A 12480-nucleotide genomic window follows, 5' to 3' on the forward strand; every position below is an offset into this window, starting at 1 on the left:
CCTCTTAGCAGACCCCAGTCTTGCTGTTCAAACGTTAAGTACAAAGCCCCTAACTGTGGCCACATCCAGGGCAAGGCTGGAGCTTCCGCTGCGCTCGGTGGGAGCCCGGGGCTACGAAAAGGGGAAGGAAAGAGAAGCGAAGCCCAGGAAAGAAGGAAGGGGCTCCGGCACTAAGCCCTCAGGGGCCCTTTGGTCAGCTTCCTGCTCCGATTCAGCCGCGCGAGGAAGCAGGACGAACGTATAGGCAAACGAGGAAACTCAATCTGAGGGGATGGGGCGAGAGGACGAGAGATCCGCTGTCATTGATAGAACGGCACTCTATGCTTAGCCTTCATCCCCACTGCTGAGTCCTAGTCGCCAGCCAATACGAATTCATTGCACCTGACACTGAGCTCTCGCACCCGAGCCCGAATTCATTGCACCTGACACTGAGCTCTCGCACCCGAGCCCGAATTCATTGCACCTGACACTGAGCTCTCGCACCCGAGCCCGAGCCCCCAATCCCTGTGTCGAGCGCCCTAGCCCAACACTGAATCCCCTTCTCAACACCGAACCCCATTCCCAGGACTGAGTCCCGGCCCACAGCACTAAGCCTTGACGCTGAGCTCCTTCTCCACCAGCAAATCCAGCTCTAGGCACGTTGACAACAGACAGGGAACCTATTCGTGAAGGGGATGAAGCTTGGGGAGGGGGCGAGCAGCTGTGAGGGGCAAGGTCCCAGGAATCTAAAGGGAGAAAGAGCTGAGATTCCGATCTAAGCCTGAAAGCTAGAGGGACGCTCGTGCGGGCTCCGGAGCTGCTCAGGACAAAGGGAGCCAGAGGGTGCGAAACGAAACATTTTATTGAAAAACCCCTCCCAGCGCCTACTAGCGCGCGGCGGCCGATCCTCCTCACCCACAGGCCCAGGATCTGAGGGCTGCGGCCCGACGTAGGGGGCAGGAGGACGGATCGGGCCGCGTCCCCAAGGTCAGGCGCCCAGTGCACTCCATAACCACCGCATCAGCTCGAGGCTGGCTGGAGCAAGTCTAGTCCAGAGCTGCGGAGGACCCCAATTTTCGCTTCGCCCGTCTGGCTGTCTGCTGGCTCAGGCCACAGTAAGCGAGGAGCGGGTTCGACGGGTAGAGGCGTTGGGTGTTCACTCGGCCGTCCCCCTCCGTCGGCTCCGCGGCTACCCTCTGGCGAGCTCGGGCTGGCTTCTCCGGGAGTTGCCGGGAATTCGCGACGGTCGGTGCTGCTAGCGCCCGGGGCGCGCCGTCGTGGCTCGGCCCTGGGGCAGCGGCGCGGCACGGGAGACCTCCTGGAGGGTGCCTCCTCCCGCCCACCTTTCAGTCCCCTCTGCTGGCCCGTGCCCGGCCGCCGAGCGCCAGCCCGCCCGTCGGGGGTCCACGGCGTGGCTTGGCGGGCGCGGACTCACACGTAGTCTTTGCGGTCGTAGTTGGACCCCATACCGGCTGCGGTGGTGGCGGTGGAGCGCGGGGCCGAGTAGAGGATCTTGGCGGGCGGGTACTTCTTCTCCTTGGGTGGGCAGGAGCAGCACAGTATCGCCCCGCCCAGCAGCTGCAGCGCCGAGGCCGCCCAGCCCACGTAGAGCCCGGCGCCCATCTCCCGCTTCTGCGGTTCGGGCACCACGGGGTTGTAGAAGTCCCGGATGATGGTGTTGGCCGACCACGACACCGGGATGAGCGCGAGCAGGCCGGCCAGCAGGAAGACGACGCCCGCCACGATGGTGATCTTGGCCTTGACGGTGTCGTCCTCCACGCAGTTGGTGCACTGCGCGCCCGTCATGGCCACAAGGAGCGCGAGCGCGGCCAGCAGGATGGCCACGACAATCATGGCGCGAGCCGCCTGCAGGTCCTGGGGCAGGGCCAGCAGCGAGTCGTACATCTTGCACTGCATCTGGCCCGTGCTCTGCACCACGCAGTTCATCCACAGACCCTCCCAGACGATCTGCGCCGTCACGATGCTGGAGCCTATGAAGGCCGTCACCCGCCACATGGGCAGCGCGCAGCACAAGATGGTGCTCACCCAGCCCAGCACGGCCAGGGACAACCCGGCGATTTCCAAGCCCATAGACATGGCTGCGGCGGCAGCAGAGGCCCTGGGGCGTGGGAAGGGGCGCAAGGGCTGGCTGGGGTCCCCTGGGCAGTCCTGGTAGAGATGGCAGAGGGCTGGGGGGCTCAGTGGCTGGAGCTGGCTTCTCTGACTGTAACCGCCGAGCTCCGCCGCACCTGTCTGCACCTGCCAACAGCCTGTTAGGTGACTGGACTGCCTGCCTCCCAGGCTCTGGCTGTTTTGCCTCCTCTCCTTCCTCACCTTAGTGCCCAAGGCTGGAGCTGGGGCGGGCCAGGGCGGGGCCACGACTTTCCTAGTTCGGTGACGTGTCTCCTACCACGCCCACACCCCCTCCCCTTGACGGTGAGAGGAGAAGAGAGGCCACAGGGGGCGGCAATTGGGTCCACCCTGCTAGCATTCACTTCCATCGGCAAGAACGCCTTTGACTGACTAGCAACCAGGACGGCTAGTGGGGATTTCGGGGGAGCAGCCAGATCCCTGTGGTGCCTAGGAGACCCAAGCTACGGATTCCTTTCCGGCTCACTTTTCTAGTCCCTAGAAACTCTCAGGTGAAGATCAGGGAAAAAAATAGGGGAAACAATACACTTTTCCAGTTACCAGCCCGCAGTTATTGGCGTCCCTTTCCTGTGCTCAGCAGTGAGATCGGCATATAGTAGGCGCTTAATAAATGCTTTTTGACTGACTGACAAGGTAACTAGTTCTGAAGGGCTGTCAGTCTCCTGGGAACAGATGGAAATCGGCCTGATCAGGACACAGTAGGAGGCCAGTGGATATTCCCAGAAGCAGCACAACAGGGCTGTTCTGGAAGGGGGAAAGGGTCCTTCCCCAGCTCGGTGTCAGTGCTCCTGGCCTGCCCTTATTATTTGGAAGGATTGGACACACCTGCCTGTCCCTCTGGAGGATTGATGCCCTCCGCCCTTTTCCTCAAGTCTCCCGTATCTCAGCGAACCAGAAGGTTCCAAAGCCAGAGATAGGCCTGGTGTCCACCATCCGTGTGTCTTGGAGGCCCTGGAAAGCCCAAGTTCTGAGCCTCTGTCCTGGCATTTAGTCCTATCCTAAGGTCTGGGGACATTTTAGATGCCATTTGAACAATGGAAAGGGCACTGGCTCTCTAGGCAGAAGGGGTGGGGTTGAAGTTCACACCTGCTGCCTGGGTGACATTGGGCTGATCACAACCTCTCTTGTTTTGCTTGATTTGCTCATCTGCAATATGAGGAGCCTGGATAAGTGGCCCTTGAGACCCCTTCCACTTTTAGAGCTGAGATCCTATATGTCTTCAGCTTCAGAGAGGACAGATCCCTTCTTCCAATTTCTAGTGTCAAATGTATGCTCAGCATAGCCCAGGCTAATAGAATATCACCAGTTTATGGGCCAGTCCAGAGGTCCTGGGGGTTCATGGTAAAGGGTCAGTTCTGGTTTGGGGGGATGCTCTAAATGGCCAGTTGGGTCCATCTTTGGATGTCTGACTTCTGGTTTGGGGCAGGACAGAAGGGGATCCCCAGGAGAGGATGGGGGCAAAGTTCGGGGAGGCAGCTCGCTCAATTCCAGGTGGAATTCCAGATACTTCAGAGCTAGTCTCCAATCCCATAGCAGGGCCAGTCTTTGGCAAAATCATGAAGTTTGCCTCTGCCCTCTTCCTTGTTTCTTCTTTTCCTCCCTTTCATACCTCCTTCCCGCTTTCTAGGCTCCCAAATACTCCTGTTCTTTTTCCTTCAACCTTTAAAATCTGACTGGCAGGAAAGAAGCTGGTAAGCCCATTGGTTGTCAAGGGGCAATGAATTTGGAGAGAAAGCACCTGGGTTCAAATCCTGGCTAGTCCATTTACTAGTGTGACTTTGGACATGTCCTCTCTCTGAGCCTCAGTTTCCTCCTCTGTAAAATAAGGGGTTGGACTACTTCTGAGAAAATTTCCAATTAGAAATCTATGATTCTATGAAACAGTGGTATGTCAGACATGATTTAGTTGGTGAAAGTTTTTTGTTTGTTTTTGTAATGAGAAGAGTTCCAGAGGCTTCTTTCTGACAATCTTGAAAGACCTTCTTTACCTGTGGGTAAGATTTACCTCACCAGAGGCAGCCTGCACCATGGTTGCCAGTTTCCCCCTCCATAAATTTTCCCAAGTGTCCAGGAAGATAAACAGGGTAAGGTAAACAGACACGTAAGGCTCATAGAAACCTAGGCCCTGACTTTGGAAGGGGCAAAGGTCTGGCCAGTATTTTATTGGGAGTTTCATAGAGACAGGAGGGCCCAAAACATGATATGGGTCTCTATGGGGAAAGGAGAAAGGCGGGCGTGGTGGGGAGTCCAAGGCAGAGATCAAGGCTGATCATCTCTCTGCATTGTTTGTGTTAGGGAAGAGTCCTATTTGGGGCACTTGGAACTGGGATTGGGGCCAGTAACTTAGCAAACCCCAAGATGAAGAGGGTCATAAAAATGTGTTCTGAATGTAATAAATAAAAAAGAATACATTTCCATATTCAAAGTAGAAAATGGATTATAAGAGAAAATGTAAATCTCTATTATATACAATTTGCTTTAAAAATGTAAAAAATTCAGTATGTTACTTTCAAAACTGCCCTATTTGTTTGTTTCCTTCTGAATTTCTCTTCTATACATTTGAAAAAAAAAGTTTTAATGACCCTATTTCTTTTCTTTCTGTATCATATATAGCTAACTCCACCCTCCTCCCCAAGAGTCTCCCCAGCCATAAAAAACAGAAAAATACAATCCTTATAACAAGCATAGTCAAGCAAAAACAAATCCACAAATTTGTCATGCCAATTGTGTATGTGTGTGTGTGAGTGATTCTGTTATCTCAAGTCCATCATCTTCCTGTCAGGAGGTGGGCAGCATTGGTCTTCTGGAGGGAGAGTTAATCATTTCATTCATTCAATGGAGTTCAAAGGTGTATCTTTACAATATTATTGTCACTCTCTTACAATGTCATTGTTACTGTCTCTATACATTTCTTTCCTGGTTCTGTTTACTGCACTCTGTATCAGCTCATACAAGTCTTCCCAGCTTTCTCTGAAACTGACTCCTTCATCATTTCTTATGGTACGATAGTATTTTCATTACATTCATATAACATAAATTGTTTAGCAGTTCTGTCATTGATGGGCAGCACCTTGATTTACACTTCGATGCTTCAAAAAACTGCTAGAAATATTTTGTCCATTTGGGCCCTTTCCTTTTCTTTGATCTCTTTGGAGTATGTGTCCATTACTTTTTCTTTTACATTAGAGGAAATTGAGGTCCATCGAGGGTAGGGAATTTGCCCAGATTCACTCAGGGAGTAAGTGGTAGAGACTGAATTGGGATCTGGGTCCTGTGGCATCTAAGCTAGGAGTCTACATTCCCACTCAGAAGTATCAGAGTTTTGGACTGGGAAGTTCCTTTGTTCTTGGTTTCACCTTTGACTCTGTGTGTGTGTGTGTGTGCTCGCTTTGGAGTGGGACAAGAAAAGGGAAGGCTGAATCAAAGCTGTGGAATAAACAATAATTTGAAGTCAGAAGACTTGGGTTCCAGTGTCAGCCATGCTACTCAATATCAGTGTGACCTAATTTGCCTCTGGGTCATAGTTTACTTATCTGTAAAATTAGGGGGTTGGACTGGCTGATCCCTAAAATACCTTGGAGCCCAAACTTTCAGTGATTCTCTGAAACTGGCCTGGGGTGGGTATAAGAACAAGTCTGACCGGAATTTTGCCTGAGGAATTTAGGACCAGCTGACAACTGTCTGAATCCTAAGTCCACGATTTGAGATCCTTCGAACAAACTTGGCTCTGAGCAAACATGGAAATCAGCTTTATATTAATTGAACAACCCTTCCCCACTGTGGTTGTGAGGGTTTTTTTGGGGGGTGGGGTGGGTTGTGTACTATCATTAATCAATAAACATTTATTGAGCATCTACTAGGTGCCAGGTATGGTATTTCAGCTCAGGAAATGCAATTAGTTAAAAAGAATCTCTGCTATGGAGGAGTTTACAATCTAATGGGGGAATGCAATACACAAAAGGAGACCAAAAAGGTGGAGAAGGGGAGGTACTCAATGTCAGGGTATGGTGAAGTCTGAGACGAGACGTTCCAGGGCACTACAGCCAGGTGGTCAATGAGTGGATATTGGTGCTCCATCTCCTCCTTAAATGGAGGTTTGGAAGTTCATGGCACTACCCTCCAATCAAAGGGACAGAAGGTGGATTGAAGTGAAGTCCCGAGGCTGATGAGATCTTCTAGGATGAAGATGTTTTTCCAATAATGAGCATCCTGGGGCTGGGTTTACTGGAGAGATATGAGCTCATTTCTGCCCTCAAGAAACTCCTCAGGGAGACCAGAGAAGACACTGAAATTAGCATGGAGGAGGGGAGAGGAAGAAGCAAGTGAAGTCCCAGGAGAGAGGCATCTGGTTCCATGGCAAGAGCACTGGATTGGGAGTCAAAGGACTTGGGTTCATATCTCAGCTGTACCTTGGCAACATGTGCACCCTTGAGCAAATCACTGCCTTTCTCTGACCTCTTGTTTCCTTTTCTGTGAAAATAAGAGAGTTGAACTAACTGGCTTCTTCTCCACCTTCCAGCTTTGACACTATGGTCTTTGTCTGTATCTTAGATCCATTCCCATGTGTACGTGTTGCTTCCTGTGATGGAATGTGAGGTCCTCAAGGGCAGGGACCATTGCCCTTTGAATCCTCAGTACCTAACACAGTGTAGGACACACAAACTCTTGTGGATTTCATAGAATTACAGATTTAGAAATGGAATGGACCTCAGAGGCCACCAAAGCCACCATTTCTCAGATGAGAAAACTGAGGTTGGGAGAGATTAAATGTCTTGCACAGAGTCACACTGGTAGTAAACCCTTGAGGTAGAATTCAAACCTAGATCCTCTTGACTCCCAGTATTATGCCATCCTAATTCTACCCCTCCGCCCCCCCCGTCTCTCTCTCTGTTCTCTATCTGTCTGCTGTCTCTTTCTCAACAACTTTTGTTAATATATTTTGTTTTAACATCACCTATTTCCATCTGAATACCTTCCAGAGAACCATCCTTCATAGCAAAGAATTTTTTTAAAAAGAAAAGGAGGAAGAAAAGAAAAAAACTGAGCAAAAGCAATGAATAAATTGAAAAACCTGACATTATTTGCAATGTTCAACAACTGTGGATGTCCTGCCTCCCCCACAAAGGAGCAGGGGGAGGTGTCTTTTCATATCTCTTTGGAACCAAGTTTGTTCTCGCTAATTTCTCAACCCTCATTTTTTTTTTTTTTTTGCTTTGTGGTGGTGATTCTTTGCATTTATGTTGTTGTAGTCATGGTGTGTATTGCTCTCCTGGATCTACTGATTTCAACTTTTCTCAGTTTCTCTAAACCTGTCCTTGATTCTCGGCATGCATCGTGTTTGTTGTTTCTTACCGCACAGTAATATTCCATTTGAGTCATGTTGCAGGATGAGTTGGCCATTCTCCAAACAATGGGAATCTACTTTGTTTCCAATGCCTTGCTGTCTCCAAAAGTGCAGCTATACATCTGTTGGTTTATATGGAGCCTTTCTTTTGGTCAGTGACCTCCGTGGGGCTAGCTGGGAGGGGAATCCAGATGGTTGTTTAAACACTTTATTTGCATAATTCCAAATTGCTTTCCAGAATGGGTGCAATGATAATAGCTAACATTTACACAGCATGCTTTGCATGTATTATCTCTTTCGATCCTCACTACGACCCTAGGATGTAGGTGTTACCATTACCCCCATTTTACCACTGGGGAAATCAGCCTAGCAAGGAGGTGTCTAAGGCAGATCCAGACTCCACTTCTAGTGCTGTAACCACTTAGCCTCCTAGTAGCTCATTGTACTAACTTGGCAACGCTACCAGCAGCGCATTAGTGTGCCTTTCTACAGCCCTCCAACATTAACTATGTCCATATTTCATTATCTTTGCCAATTTGCTGGGTGTGAGATAATGCCTGAGAGGAGTTTTGATCTCTGTCATTATTAATGATTGGGATTAGTCTTTCACGTGGGAGTTAATCTCAATTCTTTTTGAGAATTGCTCCTTTGCATACTTTGACCATTTGTCTATTTGGTAAGTAGTTTTACTTTCTCATTTCCTTGTTTCATTCCTTGATCCTGAACTAGGTGAGAGTCTAGGCCCTGCCACTTTCCTGCTTTCCTGACTCTTTCCTCATCTGTAAGATGGGTGTAATACTACTTGCACTCCCCTCATATGACTATGAGGAAAGAGATATAGGAACTTGTAAGTTGGTCTGGGAAAATGGTAGGAGGTGGATAATGGGAGGCACAGAGAAGATGAGATGTAGCTAGGGGGTGCAGGGGATAGAGAACTGGACTAGGAGTCAGGAAGACCAGAGTTCAAATCCTGCCTCAGACACTGTGTGACCCTGGACAAGTCACTTCATCTGTCTGGCTCAGTTTCCTCATCTGTAAAATGGGGATAATGATAGCACCTATCTCCTAGGGTCGTTGTGAAGTTCAAATGAGATAAGATTTGTAAGTACTTTGCAAATCTTAAAGTGCTGTGTGCATAGTAGGTAACTATTATCAAAGTGTAGTTTTCCATATCCATGTATTGGGGAGTGGCATCGTGGCTATCTTTGCGTCTATGTTTGTATACCTATATGCTGCAGAATGTCAGAGTGGGAAAAGACATCAGAGACATCACGCCCTATTGGATAGAACATCTGGTGCCTCATAGCTAGGAAAGAAAGACTTAGGTTGGAGTCCTGACTCTGACAAGTCCCTACTGTGCGTGTGAGACCAAATGTCATCGGGTGTCATTTCTAGAGGGCAGATTAGGGATGATATGGTCCACCTCCTCCAGCAGTAAATCAGCTCACTGGTGATTGGGTGAAGCTCCCACACTGGAAGCACTAGGACCAAAAGCTCGTTGATCTTGACCTGAAAGGGATCTCACAGGGCAACAAGTCGAATCTCCTCATTTTGCAGAGAAAGAAACTGAGGCTTAGAAAGGCAAAATAACTTGCTCAAGAGCGAACAGGTAGCAAGCAGCAGTTTGGATCGCAGGTCCTTTGACTCTCATGTCTGAGATGAGCTTTGTTGGAATGCTGCAAGTCAGAGTTTGGACCACAGATTTAGAGTTGGAAAGGATCTTAGGGTTGTGGAGTCAAACCCCTCTCATTTTACAGATGAAGAAACTGAAGCACAGAAACGTTAAGTGATTTACCCAATGTCGCACAGCTAGTAACTATCTGAGGCTGAATTTGAACCCAGATCTCCCTACTCCATGCCACAGAGAGGATGCATTCCAAATGGGGGTAATAGCTGTGCAAAGCATCGAAGGGGGAGAGGACATGTCTTGCATAGGGAATAGCTAGCAGGAATAGATTGGAAGGAACTAAGAGTGTGTGAAGATTTGATTTACCATTGAGGCTTGGGAGGGCAGCATCACCCAGCACTTTTGCCATATTCCTCCCACTGATGGTGGCTTCACAGCCTCCAAGAAGGAATTCAATTCAGTTGAATTCAATAAACATTTGTCGTGTGCCAACAGAAAGAGGGCAGATTAGATCTGAACCCTGTACTTGACTAGTTGCCGACCAGTAGAGTCCCCAGCAGCTATCATCGAATCACTAAACGTTGGATTTGGAAGGGACCTCCTGGATCGGTTAGTCCAATCCCTTGATTTGACAAAGGTGGGAATTGAGGCCAGAGAGGCAGGAGGGCTGGGGCCAGGGCTGGGGCTGCAGGGTTTAAGGTCTGTGTTGGTGACAGAGATAAGACAGAGTTACACAATTCTTGTTTTTCTCTTGTCTATCCCAAGGAATGATCTTCAGACTGGAAAAAGGAGGGTACTGAAACCCAAGATAAGCCGGGAGCTAGCGGGAGGGAGCTCACAGTTCTCAATGTAATGCAATCCAACAAACATTGATTAAGCAATGAATCAATCAACAAGCATTTTAAAGTTATTAGCATTTGCCAGGAACCCTTTGCTAAGCCCTGGGTAGGGTAGGGGTTATAAAGAAAAAGTAACAGTTCCTGCATACTGAGACTTTGCATTTTAATGGAAAGACAACATATCCATAATGAGGTGCCTAGCAGAGCCTACCAAAATAGATGGGTGGTAACCTTTTAGAGTAAGGCTCTGACAGACTATGGAAAGCTTCCTGCACAAGGCAGTATTTGAGATGATTCTTGAAGGAAGTCAGTGATTCTAATATGTGCTCTTTTTTTTGCACTCTCCTTAGACCACCTTTTGCTGGTCAGTCATTTCCGGTTGTGTCTGACTCTACACGACCCCATTTGGGGTTTTCTTGGCAAAGATACTGGAGAAGTTTGCTATTTCCTTCTCCAACTCATTTTACAGATGAGGAAACTGAGGCAAACAGGGTTAAGTGACTTGCCCGGGGGTAGTGTCTGAGGCTGGATTCGAACTCAGGAAGATGAATCTTGTGACTTCAGGTCTGGCACTGTATTCTAATTAGACCACCTGGAAGCATTAACTTCATAGCAGTGTACAGTTGAAAAAACACTGGTATTAGAGTCGAAGGACCTGGGATCCAAACTGCTACTTGCTACCTGTTAGACCTTGAACAACTTATTTTGCCTTTCTAAGCCTCAGTTTCCTTCTCTGTAAAATGAGGAGGTTGGACTCATTACCTCTGAGCTTCCTTCTAGCTCTAGAAGGATGAACCTATGATTGCAAATTATTTAATCTCACTGGGCCTCAGTTTCTTCCTCTGTAAAATGAGATTTGACTTATTGGTCTCTGAGATTCCTTCCAGCTCAAGATAATGATCCTTTGGTACTAGGGCTTGCAATGTGAGAACTTTACCCAATCACCAAAGAGTTGATTTACTGCTGGAGGAACTGGACCGTATCATCCCTAATCTGCCCTCTAGAAATGAAACCAGATGACAAAATGATATTGCATCTCTAAGTGGAGAAATGTCTCCCAGGTTCACGGGATCATATAGTTACAGCTGGAAGGGATAACTGGCCATCGTCTGGTCTCTCGTCTTACTGATGAGGAAACTGAGGCCCAGAGAGAGGAAATGGCTTACCCAAGGTTGCAGTGGACATGTGAACGTGACATAACCAGGATTCCAACCTAGTTCCTCTGACTCCAGATTCAATGCTTTTTCTACTCCACAAGAGAAAAACTCAGGGATTGGTTTCATTGCATGGCCAAACGCAACAAGAAACATTACTTAATTTCATCCATGATTAGCCATCTGGCCTGTCATGAGTGCAGACAAAAGACCACCAGGAAGATAATTATACTTTATTTGACAGGATTGCTACAAAAAGTGATCACAGACTTAGAACAAGGAGTGACTTGGGAGTCAATCTGGTTTACTTACTGATGAGGAAACTGAGGAAAACAGGTTAAGTGACTTGCCCATGATCACACAGCTAGTAGGTCTCTGAAGTGGGATTTGAACCCAGTTTTCCTGCCTCCAGGGCCAATACCCTATCCCAAACAACTCTACAAAGAGATTGCCAAGGTCTTCCAGCTCAAGGCAATGTAAATGCTAAGGGACTTCAGCATGAAGACAGAGGGGGTGTGGAAGGACTCTACGCTTTTCCTTCACCCTTTGGCCTCCCGGAATCCTTGGCTTCCTTCAAATCATACCTCAAGCGCCAGGTTCCATAGGACACCTTTCCTAAAGCATTTATTAAGTACCTACTACATGTCAGGTGCTGGGAATACAAAGAGAAAAATGAAATAGTTTCTGCCATTCAAGAGCTTACATTCCATCAAAGGACTTAGTACATGTTTGTAGAAAATGAATTGATGATGAAAAGTGTGCTGAAAGATATGGGTTGTGATTAAGAAGTGAAAGAAACCAGTGAAAGAAGTGAGTGATCTCTGAGGAATCATGGGTGGTGGTGGACTGGGGCCAATGTTTTCTCTACATTATAGTTCTGTTTGAGTGCATGGCCAAGCACACCCTCGTACAACAGTAACTCAGGGAACAATACACAGCCTCTATTTGTCTGACGACCAGAGAAGGTAAACAGGGCCAGCCCAGGTGAAACTTGGAATAGCAGAAACTCTCAGAGGTAGAAAGTGGCATGGGTCACTCCTACTTGCCCCTGAGAGCTGCTTTCTGTGGAGTGGGCTAAAATAATACAGCACTGGGTTACTTGAACCAGTTGGTGCAAGTCTGGGAGAAGAGAATCCTTAGAGGGAAAACAGTATGAAAGGAGGGAGCCCCAAGGTGCTGAACATCTGCTGGGAGGGATAGCCTCCAGGAGCTTATAAATTGTACTGAGTAGATCTATTCTGGGCTGGGGCCCAGCTACTGAGGGACAATCTCTTTATTTTCCCCTTACTATATCTTGATCAGGCTCCCTGTGCTGGCTTCTCCTCTTTTGTCTAGCCCCATCCAGTGGAAAGACATCTGGAGTTGGAGTCAGGACAACGTGGGTTT

General features: G+C 48.3%; 1 protein-coding gene across 1 annotated transcript; it reads right to left on the reverse strand.

Moving 5' to 3' along the window:
* Positions 1-1373: 1373 nt before the first annotated feature.
* On the reverse strand, positions 1374-2161 carry CLDN3 (claudin 3). The gene has a single exon (XM_027862319.1). The coding sequence runs from the start codon at positions 2074-2076 to the stop codon at positions 1411-1413; it is 666 nt and encodes a 221-aa protein (XP_027718120.1). The 5' UTR covers positions 2077-2161; the 3' UTR covers positions 1374-1410.
* Between the last annotated feature and the right edge of the window lie 10319 nt (positions 2162-12480).

The sequence above is a fragment of the Vombatus ursinus genome, unplaced genomic scaffold (genome assembly GCF_900497805.2).
Source record: "Vombatus ursinus unplaced genomic scaffold, bare-nosed wombat genome assembly UNPS02014768.1, whole genome shotgun sequence".
NCBI classification, from domain to species: domain Eukaryota; kingdom Metazoa; phylum Chordata; class Mammalia; order Diprotodontia; family Vombatidae; genus Vombatus; species Vombatus ursinus.

What these genes read in the sequence shown, in the direction of transcription:
- CLDN3 (XM_027862319.1), bottom strand. Translation starts at nt 2,076, where the DNA reads ATGTCTATGGGCTTGGAAATCGCCGGGTTGTCCCTGGCCGTGCTGGGC.